The sequence below is a fragment of the Callorhinchus milii genome, unplaced genomic scaffold (genome assembly GCF_018977255.1).
Source record: "Callorhinchus milii isolate IMCB2004 unplaced genomic scaffold, IMCB_Cmil_1.0 Scaffold17, whole genome shotgun sequence".
Taxonomy (NCBI): Eukaryota; Metazoa; Chordata; class Chondrichthyes; order Chimaeriformes; family Callorhinchidae; genus Callorhinchus; species Callorhinchus milii.
In genome coordinates, this window is record NW_024704758.1 from 973541 (window position 1) to 992961 (window position 19421).

A 19421-nucleotide genomic window follows, 5' to 3' on the forward strand; every position below is an offset into this window, starting at 1 on the left:
GGTTGGGGGGGTGGGGGGGGGATGATAGAAATCTCAGCAATTCCTTCCTCGCTCCTATGGGTTAATGGTACGGGAGGTTTTGAGGCAGCCCCCACCCCAAGTGGGTCACTGAGCAGAGCCACAACCCCTCTGAAAGCGCCCAGTGACCTTGGACTAGAAGGTTCACTGGGAGTGTTGAGAGCACAAGAGAGGCAAAGCAAAAAAAGTTACACCACTCACAAGCCTTCAAATTGTAGATCAATTTAATGGGAAGTCAAAAATTAAACTCCGAAGAGAACATTTAAGCCGAGACGGACAAATACATTCAAACCAAATAATTCCGCCCCTTACCCCAATCCTAATGAGATTACGCAGATTAAGTGTTCTGCAATGGACGGCACACTTACCAGCCCTTCCCCCTTTCTCTATTCCCTACGTTCTCCTTCTCTTCTCCCCCCACCCAAAAAAGCAGGACGAGGAAGGCTTGGAAAAGCCCAATGGAGCTTATATTAGTCTGGTCGATTAATACAAATATTCACAGTAGTAATCATAAGTCACATTAGTAATGCTTCCATCAGTTATATCCTTCTGGCATTAGCCCCTCCTCCCCCCTTTATCCCATATTGCAATCGGGAAAGGAACTGGTTCTGGTTCAGTTAGTAAAACATTGTTGACCTCAGCCTGATTAGCTTCAGTCCCAGAAAGCAAGGCATCAACAGCTTGTGCATTAAAACTTAAGACTAGTCAGAAGCGGCATCCTGTTTTAAAAGAAAAAAAGTGCTGAAAGGCGTTTTAGTCAAATACAAGGAGAACGAACAATCCTAAAAGGCTGTTGGTTGCAGTGGCATTGGAGGTATATTGTTTTCAGTTGAGATTTGTGTGGCCAACGTTGCCTCCAATTGATCGGACGATCTATTTGTCGTGAGACGTAGCCTTTCCAATGGGAAAGGAGGGTGTGATAATCACCCCACAGAGCAGTGTCCCAGCAGCCTGAGTGTGGACGGTGTGTGCTGGTGACGACAGAGTAGGGATGGGCCCTTGCCGCGCTGGCTGTCTAAAACATCCATTTGGAGGGTTTTATTTACATTCCATCAGCGCCAAAAATAAAATAACAATTTAAACAAAACTAATTTCTCCCTGGATTTGTCGAGATTTCACGTTAAAGGGATTATGCTATGGTTGTTCACGGTTAATTGGAGATTATGTTGCATTCAGACTTGAAGGGTTGTGATAGTGGATTTCAGGCTTCATCTCATCACAGGTTGGATCTCCCAGAGGAGCCAGCTAACGGGCCTTTGGGGGAGTCACTGTAAGCGTGGATCATCTGCTGTAAAGAGAGCAAGTCATTTACAACCTTAGTTGCTACACAGAATAGATATACAGTCAGCTCACTTTACAGTATATCCTGTGAAGCACCTTGAGACGTTTCGAAGACATGATAACGCGCTATATCAAATGCAAAGATTATTATTATTGTTGTTAGAGACCAGCATCAAGGCTCGACACACAATCGCCACCAGAATGGACCTCACCAAAACAAAGATTTAGACATTCAAACAACTTGTACTTAGGGTCTCACCCTCCTACGCCCACCCTTCTTGCCCTCCACCCCTTCCCGACACCAACCCCCAGCTTGGGTCCGAATCTCTGACTGTCCAGTGCCTTGGAACATCCTCCCGACGTGAACGGCACTGTGTAAATGTCATTTGTTGTTATTTTTGTTGTCGTTCATGTAGGATGCATGAGCCGATGGGAGAAAATGTACTCTACTGTGCACAAGGAAGGAAAAAGAGAGTATGTGTGTGTGTGTGTGTGTTCACTCAGCAGTGGCTTAGCAGCTGAATGCTCAGTGGTGGGGTAGAGGGAGTGAGCAGGAGGACAGAGTTGGAGGGGTGGAGGCCATGAGTAGGACAATGAGGCTATTGAGGTCGGGGGAGCCCGATTACAAGGAGTTGGTGAAACCGCGGTTTTATTGGAAAGTTTCTACAACAAAAGAAATTTGCTGTTTGGCTCGTTTTAAACCCCAGCAATGGATCCCACTCTCCCACAAGTAAGGGAATAAACAGACTCCCAGGGGCCCAATTAAAGGCATGAGATTTGGTAGAAGAATATGTACATTAGTTCAGAGGTAGAGTAAAGGATCATAGCACTTACCCTGGCGTCTTTAGAGTTGTACATATCCAGCAAAGAACGAACGGTCGCCCCGTACTCAGGGTGAACAGAACTGAAGAGCTTCACCTGAAAGAACAGCTTCAGTCAGCAACAGGACATTGGCCCCACATTGGCCCCCATAATGGAATTCCCAACCTCACACCGGCCTTCCCAATCACCGGCCTTCCCAATCACAACCCCTCATAAGAACAACCTCCATGTATTTTTACCTTCAAGTCACATGTTGTGACTTTGAGCTCACAGCCTAGACTGAGGGCAGGGCAGAGCAGTTGCACTGTCAGAGGTGCAGTCTTTCTCATGAGGTGTTACACTGATGTCATGTCCCAACTGGACATGCTAACCTGCTTCACTTCTAGAGTTGTTTGTGCTATTACCTCCTGCAGAGATTATTCACTCTTGGACACTACCCTACCTGAGGGGCGCTATATCAATGCAAGCTGTTGTTGCTGCTGCAGAGACCAGAACTATATGTTTAAGGGCTGCCTGTGTGATGGCTTTAGGAACATAGGAATTTGGGAACAGGAGTAGGCCATTCAGCCCCTGGAACCTGTTCCACCATTATATGAAATCATTGCAGCTCTTTGCCCCACATCCCCTGATACCCTTCCCTAACAAACCTACCTATCTCAGTCTTGAAAATTTGAATGGGAAACTGGGGATTTTTGTTCAGGTAAAGGTTCTAACTCACCATTCGGTTCTGGATGAAAATCTGAGCATCCTTCAGGTGATTCGCGATGTTCTCGCACAATCGTTGGCGCTCGGAGGGGCCCAGCACCTTTGTATAAAACGTGGTCACCTGCAGTGCGGAAAAAAGGTCTCAGAATAATTAGTCCTCTTTGTACAGGAGCAATAAACACACTGAGGAACACAGGGAGGCCACAATGGGGGTGAATTGTAACAGGACAGGTGGTAGCACTCTCACCTCTTGAGGTCAGAAGTCCGTGAGTTCAAATGTCCGGTTGGGGCTTGACCTCACACTCTCTAGGCTGGCACACCGGTTGCAGTGTTGGGGAGTGCTGCAACTCCCCAACCTCGGCCTACTACCCTCTCTGTCCACCTCTTAATCGTGTGGTAATTAAAGACCGCACAACATAATTAATAAAGAGAAGGCTGTTTTCTCACCCCCTGACAACCCCCCAGGCAATTTGTCTGTTGCTGAGACTTTGTATGAGTAAATTGCCTCTGTGTTTGACTATAAAAAACAGTTACTAGACACGAGCAGTGACGGGGGGCCCACAGCCCACATAGTGGATGACCTCACACTTCCCCACATTGAATTCCATCTGCCATAGTTTTGCCCACTCACTTAATCTGTCTAAATCCCTTTGTATCTTCCTGCTTTCATCTGCACAATTTAGTGTACCTCTTTGACTTTATGTCATCTGCAAATTTAGCTATAAAACTCTCTATTACTTCATCCAAATCATTCATGTATATGGCGAAAAGCTGAGGCCCTAGTAGACCCCTGGGGAACACCACTTGTCACTTCCCGCCAATCAGAGAATGTCCCCTATCCCTACTCTCTGTTTCCTGCCTCCCAACCAATTATCAAGCCAGGTCACAAGGTTACCTCCTATTCCCACGCTTTTATTTTTGATAACAACCTCTTGTGCAGAACCTTATCAAACGCCTTCTGGAAGTTCATGTAGACAACATCCATGGCACTCTCTTATCCACCATGTTAGGGACTGCCTCAAAAAATTCAATTAGATTCGTCAGACATGATTTACCCTTTAGAAATCCATGCTGACTCTTTGATTAGCTCATATTTGTTAAGTGCTCAGTCACTCTGTCCCTGATGAGAAATTCCAGTAACTTCCTCACAACTGAAGTGAAGTTGCCAGGTCTGTAGTTGCCTGGTTTCTCCCTCCCTCGCTCCCTACTTAAGTAATGGAGTGACATTTGTAATGCTCCAATTCCAGGGCACAATTCCTGAATATAAAGCGCTTTGGAAAATTATGACTAACGCATCTGCAATTTCCTCTCCTACTTCTTTTAATACCCTGGGGTGGAATCTATCAGATCCTGGAGATTTGTCTGTCTTTAGTCCCATTATTTTCCCTGTTACCATTTTTTAAATTTGTATTAAATCCACTTAGCACTTCACTTTGGCTTATTTTTAAGATCCCTGTACCACTCGTATTTCGTCTTCTTCCTCTACTGCGAAAACGGAAGCAAGGTATTCATTCAACAAGCCTGCTTCCTTATTGTCCATAATAGTCTCACCTACATCTGTCTTTAATGGGCCCACATTTCCCTTTACCATCTTCCTCCAATATATTTATAAAACTTTTACAGCTGGCCTTGATATCCCTTGCAGATTTTTTTCTTTCATATTCCCTTTTTGCACCTCTTATTACTTTCTTTGTATCTTTGTTGTTTTTGTTTATAAGTGTCCCAGTCCACTGAGTTTCCAGTGGGACATTGCTGTGCGCAATTGGCTGCCGCGTTCGCCCACAAATATAGTCAATTCACTTTACAGTGTGTTCTGTGAAGCGCTTTGGGACGTCCTCCCGACGTGAAAAGCGCTATATCAATGCAAGGAATTAAATTAAATTAAAATTAAATTTCCACTTTTCCTTGCATTTGTGTAGCCTTTTCTTTTAGTTTGATGCTGCCTCTTACTCATTTATCGACCATGGTTGTTGAACTACACAAGAGGAGCTTTCGTGTTTTAGAGGTATATTTTGGTTTAGTATTGCACCAAATTCTTTGAAGACTTCCCACTATATGTCCATGTAAACACATTAACAGTTTACTGAGGTTAATTTATTTCTCATCCCTTCGAAGTTTGCCTTGAGTCTTGGTTTGCGACTCTCCCTTCTCGCTCTCAAACCTTATATCAAATTCAATCATGTTACGGTCACTATTTGTAAGATGTTCCCTTCCTGTCATATTGTTAACTAATTCTGGTTCATTGCTCATCACCAAATCTAGTACGGTATGTTCCCTTGTCTAAAACATATTGTCTTACATGAAAATTGGCCTAAATAGATTCTAGAAATTTGATGCCTTGCTACTTGAGCTATTCTGATTTTCCCAGTCTATGTGAAAATGAAAATCGCCCATTACAACCACATTGCTTCTGCTACATGCTTCCCTGATCTTTGTATTATATATACCCCCCCACTACATCACTACTATCTGGAGGTCTGTAGACAATTCTCACCAGTCTTGCTTCCTTTGCTGTTCCTTAATTCTACCCATATTGTCTCCACGACCTGACTCTTACTGAGATTCTTTTTTTTAATCAATATTGCTCCTCCTCCTTTCCCAATTTCCTTATCCTTCTAAAGAATACTTAGCTCCCAGTCATGCCCAGCTTGTAGCCAAATCGCTCATGGCTACTACATCACAATCTTTAAGATGAATTTGTATTTCTAAATCACTTGTTTTATTTCTCATGCTACGTGCATTTGTGTACAGATTACTTATTTCGGTAACTGACCTCACCCTGCCCATACGCCGACAGCATTTGTCTTATACTTTTTGTGTTTACTTCCTATAACCCTTTTTCTTCTCTGAGTACTTTGTTTTCTTGAATCCCCTGAAACTACGTTTATTTTCTGTTCCTCCCCTCCCTTGGACTGCTTCCTGTTCCACGGTGCCTTGGTTTGCATTCTGGCCATCCTCCCCACAGTCTTCTTCCTTATCCTCACGAGGAACAAGGTCAGGACTGGTTCTTGCGGTTCCTCCTTCTCTGCCTTCACAAGGTTGCCCTACCCTGCTATCGGTCAGTTACACACTCCTCTTCCTGTCCTGTCTCACTCTATGTGATATGACTGTGTTCAGTAGTAAATATCGAGATATTCCTCCCGCTCCCTTATGTGTCGGAGTGTCTCTAACGCACACTTTAGCTCAAAGACTCTGAGCCAGAGTGACTCAAGACATAGGTATTTCCCACAGATGTGATCACCCGGGACAGTCTCACTGTTCATAAACTCCCACATTCTACAGTCTCAACACACTGCCTGTACTGCCATTTTCTACTCTTTATTTAATTTGTTTTTTTAACATAAGCACCTCCTTCCTCCTCTGTACCGAATTCCCACTCTCACCAAATTCCTGTTGTAGATGCCTCACTTTGTTCCAGCTTTGCAGTGAATTTCCCGTGCCACGGCTTTGATGACTTAATGTTTGCCGGTGAAGTTTGGCACCGATCAGGAAGAGGATCGCGGACAGGCAGTGGGTGACCGGGAAGGGACACTGGTACAATTCCGAGTTGCACGCCACTTACCTGAGAGAAATTGTCTTCGTTGGCGCTGTTGTAGCGCGAGATGTCACCGACGACAGCCAGGCAGTGCTCTCTGGTCAAAGGCTGAACTTCAGGGGCACTGAAACTGTTTGGGTAATAGTTTGGGGCTCCTCCTGGAAAAGAGACGAGCGTGAGTGAGGAGTATCGGAGCTGCTTTGGAAGGTGGGCCAGGCCAGACTGAAGCTCACCAGCACCTGGTGGGGCGCGGAGTGCGGTAGAGGCTCACAGCCATGATTAACTATCTCAAGGAGAGGTGCCACCCACAGTCCCAATCACCTCCCTACAGTGAAGCGCTTGGAGACATCTCAACAACATATCAACATTTCGCCCACAAAATATACAGTCAATTCACTTTCAGTACATTTTTTTTAAGTGCTTTGAAAGTATCAAATGCAAGGATTATTACAAAGCAGACAGGGGTAGATTGTATGCCACTCCCCACACTATTTAACTGCAAGTTAATATTCATTAAGACATCCAATAAGCTTGGCTATCTTAGAACTGTGTCCTCAATACAACATCCAAAGACAATGCCAACTGCTATATTTGGCCATCATCCCCCTTCCATCCTCCTTTGGCCCCCTAGCCCACCTGAGCCCAATCCCCTGCCTACGTGAAAGGCGCCATATAAATGCAATTTGTTGTTGTTGTTCCCCACCATATATGGGTTCAGGTTTTCTGTTTAACGCACTGTCCAATTGGCCTAATTGAGGATTGTGTTGTAACTGGGAAATGTCTCTTCTGGGTTAACAGGCCCTGGACTGATTCACTGTGTGATGGGTAAGCTGATGAAACTCGATTTATTTTCCTCTCAGCACAAAGTGAACTTTACACAAATGTTCTACCCTGTTGTTGAGACCTTGTCCTTTAGACTCTGGGAACCCAGCCAGAGAGAGACAGAGATATGATTACAAAAGATTAAGCCAAAGCCTGATAGTTCAGACACACTATTTACATGTTGTTCAAACCCTCCCTCCCTCTCTCCCACAATGCACACTTCAAACAATCTAGAAATGTCCATGGCATAAAGACTTTTTTATCCCTGTAATAATAATAAAAATAATCTTTGCATTTGATATGGCGCCCCATCATATTGTTGAGACGTCTCAATTCACTTCACAGAATAATGAAGCGAATTGATTGTATATTTTTCAGCCAAATATCTCTCAACAACTTCTTTACTCTGTACATTTCAACCAGCAGAAAGCACTGAAAACTATCCATTAATGATGACCACTGACCACCCCCCGAGCCACAGTCTGGCTGGATGTGACTGCTTTAGTTTTTAGTTGGGGACCCCAGAGTGGGCTGGAGTCTAACCAGCGATTAGCCTAACGCACACTCTGGTTTCCCCAGGTCTTGGCTCTTGCCAACTTGCGCCCAATAATCTCTGGTATTAGGAAAGCAGATGCGTCCTCCAGGGAGAGCGAGGGAGAGAGAAAGAGCGCATTCCATTCCAACAATCTATCTTTGAAATTTCCCTATGTAGGTGGGATGCATGGAATTCTCATAAGAACACAAGAATTTGCTGGCGAAAGAAGACCAAGGTCCATCTAGTTCGCTTTCCACCATCCTGACAGTGGCTTGACATGTCGTGTCCCAAACTATACACTGTATCCCCAGATATTTTCTGTCTAAGTTGTTCTTGAAACAAACAACATTGTCTTTTTCCACCGTCTCCCTAGGGAGCCTGTTGCATAATAATAATCCTTGCATTCGATATAGCACCTTATCACATCTTCGAGTTGCCTGAAAGCGCTTCACAGGATATATGTAAAGTGAATTGACTGTATATTTTGTGGGCAAAACGTTTACTACTCGATCACTGAAATAGTGTCTCCGTAGATTAGTTGTGAATTTACCCCCTTTAATCGTAGGCCATGCCCTTTGGTTCTACTGTTCAGTACAAGATAAAACAGCTTATCATGGTCTACATTATCTATTCCCTTCACAATCTTGAAGACTGTCATCATATCGCCCCTCCACCTTCTCTTCTCCAGAGTGAACAATTTTCAGTTTGGTTTGGAAACTCGTAAGCATGGTGATGGGTTTCAGTATGTTCTTCATGGGGTATCACGCTGTCCCCAGTTTGCAGCGAGGCTCTGGGACCAACTCTTACCCTGGTTGTCGGTGGAGCACATAGGCCCATCTCGCTGGTAGTTGGCCACGCGGGTCTTGAACGGGCAGTTGACGGGCAGCTGCAGGTAGTTGGTACCCAGACGGTGTCTGTGAGTATCCGGGTAGGAAAACAGGCGGCCCTGTGAAGGCAGGGAGAGCGAGAGAGAGAGAGAGGTTTCCCAGTTACAAAACAATCATCAATGAAGCCAATTGGTTGCTGTGTTAAAACATGAAGCTAACATGAGGGGGAACAACAACATCAAACTGCCTTTACAAAGCGCCTTTCAGGTCTGGAGGATGTCCCAAGGCGTTGGGACAGTTGAGGTTTGCACCTGAGCTGGGGGGGTGGGGGGGTAGATTAGGGAGGCTGGGGGAGAAGATGACCAAAAGCGCCTCCCCCACACACACACACTCTCCCCATGTTAAGAGACCCACCTGCAGCATCTTGTCAGGACTGGGCTCAATGCCCGGTGGCATGTTGCTGGGGTCGAAAGCCAGCTGTTCCACATCGGTGAAGTAGTTCAGCGGGTTCTTGTTCAGCACCAGCCTCCCCACGGGGATCAGTGGGTACTGGCCGTGGGACCACACCTTGCGGGAGGAAGAGAGGAGAATGTCACAAAGCACTTTACAGAGGGTGAAATAGGTGAGATTCCACAATTAAACAAACGAACAAAGGCTCAGAGTCATATTAAGTAGCGATTCCTTCCTTAGCCTAGCTCCGACAAGATCCACTTATACAGGGCAGGAATTCTAACGGAAGTAGAGAATAAGGAATGCAGTTGGTATGGAAATACCACAAATTAGACCCCAGTAAGTCAAGACAGAAGAAACCCCCCAGTGACTTCCCCCTCCCTTCACCCTCGTTTCCCCCTCCCCAGAGATTAGGCTGACTCATGTGCACTAGCGCGAGGTATTTGTGAGTCAGAGTGACTTGACGTTTGCAGTGTGAGGGAGGTGCAACCCAAGCTGCTGTGGTTCACGGCCAGATAAGGAGCCCTGAGAGAGAGAGAGAGAGAGAGAGAGAGCGCGCGCAGAAGCTTGGTTGCTAGCTGACCTTGGTTACATCAAAGGGATTCCACTCGTACTTTTCAGCTTCATCAAAGGTCATGATCTGGATGTAGAGGGTCCAGGAGGGGTAGGAGCCATTGGCGATCGCGTTGTACAGGTCACGGATGGAGTAGTCGGGATCTTCAGATCCGAATTTCGCTGCCTGCTCCACGGTCAGGTTTCTGATGCCCTGATCCGTCTGTGCAAAGACGCAAATCCCCACACGGTTAGCACGTGCCAGCCAGAAACCGCACATGCCAACCGGGATCCGCACACGGTTAGCACACCCTAGCCTGGATCAGCACACAGTTAGCACATGGCAGCCAGGATCAGCACACGGCAACCAGGATGAGCACACAGTTAGCAAATGGCAGTTAGGATCATCACACGGTTAGCACACGGCAGCCACGATCAGCACACGGTTAGCACACGGCAGCCAGGATCAGAACACAGTTAGCACACGGCAGTTAGGATCAACATACAGTTAGCACACCCAGCCAGGACCCACACATTATTATTTCGGCTCACACTTGCATAGGGCATTTTTGCTCCGGAAAGCGACTGGCAAAATATCAGCCAGGATTGATCACTATCTGCTGCTGATCACACCAGTGATTGCTGGATGGAGTTGCTGAGCCTGCGGACATTCAGCATCAAGGCTCACGAAAGAAGAACAGTCCACCATCCCTTTCCCCTCCCACCTCCCCTTCCCCTACCAACCCCGCCCCTACCCCCGTTCCACACCTTAAAATGGAACTTGCAGTACACGGCCTCTCTGTTAGCATTGACCAGCTTGAAGGTGTGCGAGCCGTAACCATTCATGTGGCGATATCCATCGGGAATTCCACGGTCACTGTACAGGATGCTCACCTAGGAAGAAGAGAGAACACAACACTTACGGTGTTTGCTCCTGTGGAACAATAGCCCAGATGGGGAGGGAGGAGGAGCACTGAAGCAACAACAAATTACATTTACACAGCGCCTTTCACATCGGGAGGACGTCCCAAGGCGCTGGTCATTCAGGAATTTGCACACAGCGAGGTTTAATGTGGGGCTGCTCCCATTCCATCGTCCCTCGCCAGGGAGGGAAACCTGAACAGCAAAATGCAACAACAACAACAAAATGATATAAGAACATAAGAATTAGGAGGAGTCGGCCATATAGCCCCTCGAGCCTGTGCCCTGCCATTCGATAAGATCATGGCTGATCTTCAGATCTAACTCTAGTTACCTGCCCTCTCCCCATATCCCCTAATCCCTCTGTTTTTTAAAAATTTATCAGTTTCAGCCTTGAAGATGTTCAAGGACTGACATCTACAGCCTTCTGGGGGAGTGAATTCCATAAATTCACTGCCCTCTGAGTGAAGAAATGTTTCCTCAACTCTATTCTAAAAGGCTGACCCTTAATTTTCAGACTGTGACCCCTGGTTATAGATTCTCCAACCAGTGTCTACTTTATCAGCCCTTTAAGAATCTTATACGTTTCAATAAGATTTCCCCTAATTCTTCTGTACTTTAGAGAATACAGCCCCAGTTTATTCAGCCTCTCCTCATAGGTCAGTTCCCTCATCCCAGGAACTAACCGAGTGAATCTACGCTGCACCCCCTTGAGGGCAAGTATGTCCTTTTTTAAATAAGGACCAAAACTGCACACAATACTCTCGGTGCGGTCTTACCAAGGCCCTATACAGTTGCAGCAAGACTTCCCTACTCTTGTACTCTAAACCTTTTCCAATGAACGCTAACTGCCGTTCGCCTTCCTAGTTTCTTGCTGCACCTGCAAACTAACGTTTTGAGAATGGTGTACAAGGACCTCTGAACACTAACACTATCTAATCTCTCCCCCTCTAGAAAATAATCTGTTTTTCTATTTTTTCTCCCGAGGTGAATAACTTCACACTTCCCCACATTAAATTCCATCTGCCACCTACTCGCCCACTCCCCGAGCCTATCTATATCTTGTTGCAATCTTTTTGCATCATCATCAGAGCTCACTCTCCCACCGAGTTTAGTGTCATCCGCGAATTTAGATACGTTACATTCAATGTCCTCGTCCAGATCATTGATGTAAATTGTAAATAGCTGAGGCCCGAGCACTGATCCTTGTGGACTCCACTAGTCACATCCTGCCAATTCGAGAATGACCCGTTTATCCCTACTCTGTTTTCTACCCGATAGCCACTCTTCAATCCATGTTAATATGTTCCCATTAATCCCGTGGGCCTTAACCTTGTGCAATAGCCTTTTGTGTGGCACTTTGTCAAATGCCGTTTTAAAATCTAAATATACTACATCTACTGGTTCCCCCCCATCTAACCTGCAGATACATCTTCAAAAAACTCTAAAAGATTAGTTAAGCATAACTTCCCTTTTGTAAAGCCATGTTGACTGCCTCATCTTGTTATGGTGCTCCAGGAATCCCATAACGACATCTTTAATTAAGGACTCAAGAATTCTCTCTCCCACTGAAGTCAGACTAACTGATCTATAATTTCCCCATCTTTTCTCTCCCACTGTTCTTAAATAGTGGTGTCATATTTGCAATCTTCCAATCAATAGGAACCGTTCCAGAATCCAGAGAATTTTGGAAGATCAAAGACATTTATAGAGCGCCTTTCACGTTGGGAGGTCATCCCAAAGTGCTGAACAGTCAGGTGTCGGGGCCCGATCATAGGGGAGGGGTGGTGTAGGGGTGAGGGAAGGCAGAGAGGTGGGAGGGAGACCAAAGACACGGTCAAAGAGAAGGGTCTTAGACCAGCCTTGAAGGAGGCAAGGGAGGAAGCGAGGCAAAGGGACTGTGGGATAAAGTTCCAGAGTGTGGGGGGCAGAGAGGATGGTAGGGCGGGTCGGGCGGGAGACATGGAGCAGGCCGGAGCCTACTGAACAGAGAGGGGCGGGCAGGATGGAATTTTATGCCCTCCCCAAAAGATTGCATTGTGATGAGTATCCACTGTTCGTTCTTCTTGCTTTATAAAGACAAACTGAGACGATAAGCAAAGACTAACTGACTAACATGGTATTGGCACAGACTAGCACAGCAGATACAAGCTGCCTGACTCTCTGACCTGGTGAAGTGTCTCTGGCCGAAGTGAGAAGAAGTCCCAGGTCATGTCCGCATCCTTCAGGTGTGTCTGTGGATTTCTCTTCTGGGTATGGATGAATGACGGGAACTTGGGAAGCAAAGAAAGGGGATGAGCTACATTTGCAACCTTCAGGATAATGATCTTAAACAACATTGTGAGGGAGTGTGGAGGGAGGCAAGGGAAGAGGGAAAGAGTGCTCAGTCTCAGTCAGGTCCGCATGAGCCATACTTTACCTCCTCACAGGTTAGTTAAGAGCGACAGGCTTAATAGCGAGAATAGCTGGATAGCAAGAAGCGGGTGAACAGGAAATTATAAGAAGAACTATTATAACACAAAATACCACTCGTTGGAAGAGGACCTTGAAGATGACAACATTAATGGAGAAGTACAGGAAGCAGAGAGACCTTGAGAGGCACAGACAGAGTGAGTTTTAACAAAGCAATAATAATAATAATCCTTGTATTTGATGTAGAGCCTTATCACGTCTTTGAGGCTTCTCAAAGCACTGTAAAGCGACTGTATATTTTGTAGGCAAAATGTAGCAGCCAAGTGCGCACAGGAGTGTCCCACAAAACAATTGTGGATTGAGTGACCAAACCGCTAGTTTCTTTTTTTGGAAAGGATTATTACACCGGGAAAAGTTTTCTGCTGATTGACTAAAAAAAAGGTTCCTACTTACTGCTAGGTAAATGTGGGCGAATGTGTAAAGTAAGGAAACTTGCACAACGGTTCGCCCCGGCCAGGAATCGAACCCAGATCCTCTTGCTTGCCAGGGCGAGCGTGCAAATCACTAATCTAGAGGAATACATTCATTCATTTTGGTTCCTGCAGAGCTGATGGCAATATCGTGGCCATATCCCGAGGTTACTGACCAGGAAGGCATCCCGGATGAAGAAGATTGGGGTGTTGTTACCAGTCATATCCCAGTTCCCTTCCTCGGTGTAAAACTTGACAGCGAATCCTCGCGGGTCACGGACAGTGTCAGCAGAGCCAGATTCGCCCCCTATAAGCACAAGAGCGGAGTCAGCGATAGAGCTACACCAACACTGCAGTGAGGGCGATGTCAGCAGGTAGTCTCAAACTGATTACAGAATACTCCAAACTGGTGTCATGTAGAATTCTGATACTTGTATCTCGTTAGCCTGGGTTAGCCTGGGTTAGCCTGGGTGTAACAAGTCCCAGTAATCTGACTGCACCACTCTCAAGATCTTGCAAAGCCAGCCTCATGAGGGTGTTTTTTTTATGGCGGGACGCTGGGCTCATTTAAGCAGCAGCTGCTCGAGGCTGATGGGTGAAGATTCTGGATGAGATCAAATGGGCCTTCTTCACTCAAACCTCATGATAGATATTAGAGTAAGAATTTCAGCAAGACCTAGCTCTGACCGCCACAGGCATAAGTGCCTCGTTCCTACGACACAAACACTTTTGGAAACATTTTCACATCCTAGACCAGAAGCAGACACTCACCCACGGTGGAAAACCTGACAGACACGGGCGTTCTCTTGCCCACGTGATGGAACACTTGGGCCTTGCAGTACTTTGTGATATCGTGGGTCACCTCGAAGAAGCCAAAGGCACCTGAGGGGCAAAATGGGGCACAAATTCAGTTACCGTTTGCTCAGCTCACACATTCGCTCTAGCCTCTGTACTCAGGCCAATTCCCATTTACGTCTGCTCATTAAGACGGAGCAGGGAATGCTTGGCTCTTCACTCGATATGCTGCATGATGGTACAGTGCCCTAGTGCCACCTCAATACAGGGGTCAGTTTTTTCAGTTTTTTATAGAAGTACAGAAGGAGACCATTCGGCCCATCCAAATCAACAGAGCTTTCCTAATCAATCCCACTCCCCCACTCTCTCCCCAGAGCCCTGTAAACTTGTCCCCCTTCCCAAGTTCATTGTCAACTTTGCTACACGGAGCACCAGAACGTGACGGGTTTCAAAACCTTTTGTCTTATGCCAAGAGGTTAGGGACAAAAGACGATTTACAAGATTTACAAGAACTTTGACCGAGTCAGCATTAGACGGAGGTCACTATAAACCAGCAAACCCCAAAGGCAATGATGCGTCAGTGTTCAATGTTCAACAGTAATTGCTGGTTCAAGTATTAAACGATAGTAACATTTGATTGCACGGCTACCATTACAAGCCGGACTCACTGGCTCCATATCGCACACTCACCGGCCCCTTTGGCGTGCACCACTCGCTCGGGAATCCTCTCTCGGTCGAAGTGAGCCATCTCGTCAGTGAACACCACGTCCTGGACCAGCAGTGGTCCACGAGATCCTGTCGTCATGACGTTCAATTTGTCGCCAATCGGGTGGCCCCACCGGTTGTCAGGACATCTTGACCCTGAGCAAACACCGCAAATTAGCAAGAGTACAAAGGGACCTAACCTCCACAACAACCCTCTGACTGGCACAGCGGTGTGACTACGGCTAAAATAACCTCCACCATTTTATTGAAAAATTCCTCATAATTTGCCATAATTCCTCATTGGGGGCAGGAACAGTCTGTGATCACCAGAGTTCAGCTCATTGCTTCCCTGCTCGGGCCAGCTCACTCTTTCTACACCCCAAGTGAAGGGACACGGAACAAGTAAACAGAACCTCCAGCTATCGAACCCAACTGTGGTCTCGAGTGTCTGCGTTAGGGAGGAAGTTGGTTTTCCATCCCACGCGGGTCAAATGCTTCCTTAATAAAAAGTGCAACCGCTGCCTGCACTCCCCGTCTCCAAGCCAGCCTCCTCCCTTTAGAGAGAGAGGCTTGAGGGATGAACGACAAACTGGAGAACAGGGAACAATCAATTTCAATTCAACCAAAAAGATATATATATTTTTTGACAAGACAAAAACTAATGGCAGAATTCACGCCCTCGCTCCATTAGGAACACCAGACCATTAAGAGTATAACTTTCAATGCTTTTTGATACTGGTTTATAGCAAAGTCTATACATCAACTTTCATATCAGCAAGATTCAGTCTTTAAGGCCAAACCAAAATTATAGGTACAAAAAGCAATAAGAAGGCCTCTATTCAAGAGAGTTTGGAAGATGAAAGCAAGGAGAGACACTTCAGTTGTACAGTTGTCAGATCTCCTCTCCAGGGTTGTGTCCAGCTTTGGGCACCACACCTCAGGGAAGAGAGCAGCACAAAAGATGCAGATCTTACAAGAGATAAGATTTACCAGAACATCTGGACTAAAGGGCTCCAAAGGGTGATTTCAGCGAGGTGTTAAATGACAAAGAGATTTGACAACGTAGATAGTTCGGTTGTTAGCAATCTCGCCTCCGAGTCAGAAGCCTGAGTTTATCCTCCTTCATCGCCTCTCCTCTCAGTTCAACCTTCACGGATCTGCCATTGCCTGGTTCAAACCCTACCTCTCCCACCATCTTGACTTTGTCTCCACTAACGGTTCTCCTCCAGCTCCCGCACCATCGCGCGTATCATGCCTCAGGGCTCTATCCTTGATCCCCTCCTTTTCAAAATCTACATAATTCCTCTTGGTGACATCATCCATAGACATGGGGTCAACTTCCACATGTATGCAGATGACACCCAACTCTATCTCTCCGCCTCCATCCTCGACTTCAGGACCACTGCTGTCCTGACAGATTGCCTGCAGGACATTATGTCCTGGATGAGAGTAAACTTCCTCCAGTTGAATGTCGTCAAGACCGAGACCCTCCTGATTGGCTCCCATCAGCGCCTCCATTCCTTTCCTGGATGCACTCTACACATCACAGAGCCAATACAGAACCTCGTTGTCCTGTTCGACCCTCAACTGTCCTTCATCTCCCCCATCCGTGCCATGACCCGCTCCGCCTTTCCCCACCTACACCACATTGCCCAGTTCCACCACTGACTCTCACCACAGGTCATCCAGAACTTTGTAGCCCGTGTCCTCACACGCACCAGGCTCCGCGACCCTTTTACCCCCATCCTAGCTCAACTCTACTGGCTCCCCATCATACAGTTCAAGATTTTGGTCCTTCCTTGGCATTATTCAAAAAAGAGATGGTTTCTCTCTCCCCGGTGTCCTGGCCAACAATCCCTCAAATAAAACTGGTCACACACTCCATGTTTGTGGGACACTGCTGTGCTCAAAGGTAGTTGCTAAGTTTCACCCTCAAAATACACAAAGTCATACCATTGCACAGTAAATCCTGTAACAGGTTTTGCGTCGCTTATACCTCATGATATTAGTATTATATAAAAAACTATTATTGTTATTATTAAAAAATACAAGATTATTATTGAGATAATCTCTGGGGGAAAGAGGTCAGGAGTGTGTGGTTTTGAAATTATCCACAAAGCTGTTGCGAGAGTCTTGAATTCTATTGCATCATAAACCGTGATATCACAACCGGAGAGTTTTAAATAACGGAATCTAAGCTTCATTTAAAATTAAACTGAAAAAAAAACGTATAAACTCGGAACGGATTAAAAACATGACAGAGTCTCTCTCTCCCCACAGTTGTTTCTTAAACACTGGCTCTTTTTCAAAAGGTTTCACACACTCCTGGCCGGGAGCCAGATACCCTACGGTCATCAGCCGACAGGGCAAGGCACCAACACTCAACTTCTAAATGCCTCAAATCAGGAAAAAAAACAAAAAATTGAATTTCACATCACACTGGGTTTGGTTGTCTACATGACACACTACAATTGGGGCATAAAGTAGTAGTCATAATAATAACAACAATAATCCTTGCATTTGATATAATAATAATAATCCTTGCATTTGATATAGCGCTTTTCACGTCGGGAGGACGTCCCAAAGCGCTTCACAGAACACACTGTAAAGTGAATCGACTGTATATTTGTGGGCGAACGCGGCAGCCAATTGCGCACAGCAATGTCCCACAAACAGTCGTAGATTGAAAATGACCAATTTATTATTGTTTTGTTTTTGGAGGGATTATTATTAGGCTCTGTGTGGAGTAAGGAAACTTGCCCAAGGTTTCGCCCTCTGCCTGGGATTGAACTCAGGTCTCTCACTTGCAAAGCGAGTGCTCTAACCACTGAGCTACAGGACTCCACATATATAGCGGCTTATCACATCTTTTAGACGTCTCAAAGCGCTTCACAGAATATACTGTAAAGTGAATTGATTGTGTACTTTGCCCTAAATAGCACAGAAACTCTCACAGCACGAGTCAGCTCAGCCCAACAACAAACCACCCAAAAGAGTTGGGTTTAAAAAAAATCTACACGACAAGCACACGAAACCTTTGACCAGCCAGTCATGTCGCAGAGCGAACACTGCAGGCGGGCGAGTGGAGCCGCTCAACCAACTCGGTTCAACAACATTGAAAGAGCCCGACTTTGTGCTTTCTTGGAACCTCCGATCCTCCGCAGGCAAATTCCTGGTTAAAGTTCATCTTCACGGTATATGTGAAAGTCTGCAGCGCCTCCCAAAACAACACTCGGGGAACCTTCAGTACTAAAGACGTTTCACTATGTCAGGTCTGAATAATAACACATATTGAATGCACTCTCTACCCTCCACATGCGCACACAGGCACACACCGCACATACACACACACAGACATACATACACAGGCACACGCAGACACACACCCACACAGACGCGCACACACACACACAGAGACACGCACACATGGACATTCACACACACACACGGACACACTCACACACACATGGACACTCACACACACACGGACACTCACACACACAGACACACACATACATGGACACACTCACACACACATGGACACACACACACACAGACACTCACACACACAGACACACACATATGGACACACACACACACACATATGGAACACTGACACACACACAGACACACACATATTAACACTCACACACACACTGACACACACACATATGGAACACTGACACACACACACACACTTATGGACACTCACACACGCGGACACTGACACACACAAACAGACACACACATTATGGACACTCACACACACACACTCACACACACACACACACTGACACTCACACACATATGGACACTCACTCACACGCGGACACATGGACGGACGGACACACACAGACACACGGTTGTGCGGAGGCCCTGAAGCCTCGGCCTCCCCTGACATTTGCCGCCGGCTCCGGAGCGCGGTTCCCCGGTGCCGGGGCTCGGCCGCTGCCCCTCACTCACTCACTCACCCCCTCGTGTATCGCTTCCTTCCATTGCTGCAGCTGCTCACTCGCCTTCTCGCGCTGCGCCGCCATCTTGTCAGCGGAGTGACTGTGTGTGTGTCCGGGGGGCGGGGCGGAGGGGGGCGGGGCGGAGGGGGGCGGGGCGGAGGGGGGCGGGGCGGAGGGGGGGCGGGGCGGAGTGGGGCGGGGCGGAGGGGGCGGGGCGGAAGGGGCGGGGCGGAGGGGGCGGGGTGGAGGGGGCGGGGCGGAGGGGGCGGGGCGGAGGGGGCGGGGCGAGATGGCAGCCACGCCCACCCCCCGCCCCCCTTTGTTACATCACGTGCGGCGTTCGTCCGCCCCGCCCCCCGCCCCGCCCCCCCTCATCAGCATTCCAAGATTGACGTTCGCACAACCTCATCCCAACACAACCTCATCCCAACCTCATCCCAACACAACCTCATCCCAACCTCATCCCAACACAACCTCATCCCAACCTCATCCCAACACAACCTCATCCCAACCTCATCCCAACACAACCTCATCCCAACACAACCTCATCCCAACACAACCTCATCCCAACACAACCTCATCCCAACCTCATCCCAACACAACCTCATCCCAACCTCA

General features: G+C 47.0%; 1 protein-coding gene across 1 annotated transcript; it reads right to left on the bottom strand.

The window, feature by feature from the left end:
- Window positions 1-224: 224 nt before the first annotated feature.
- cat (catalase) lies at window positions 225-18915 on the bottom strand. The gene is given in 14 exon segments (XM_007904831.2): window positions 225-1306; window positions 2134-2217; window positions 2840-2947; window positions 6389-6519; window positions 8526-8664; window positions 8960-9112; window positions 9579-9770; window positions 10316-10441; window positions 12637-12741; window positions 13527-13657; window positions 14122-14232; window positions 14836-14982; window positions 14985-15006; window positions 18822-18915. Coding segments are annotated over 14 exon segments (1587 nt in total). The 5' UTR covers window positions 18888-18915; the 3' UTR covers window positions 225-1234.
- Between the last annotated feature and the right edge of the window lie 506 nt (window positions 18916-19421).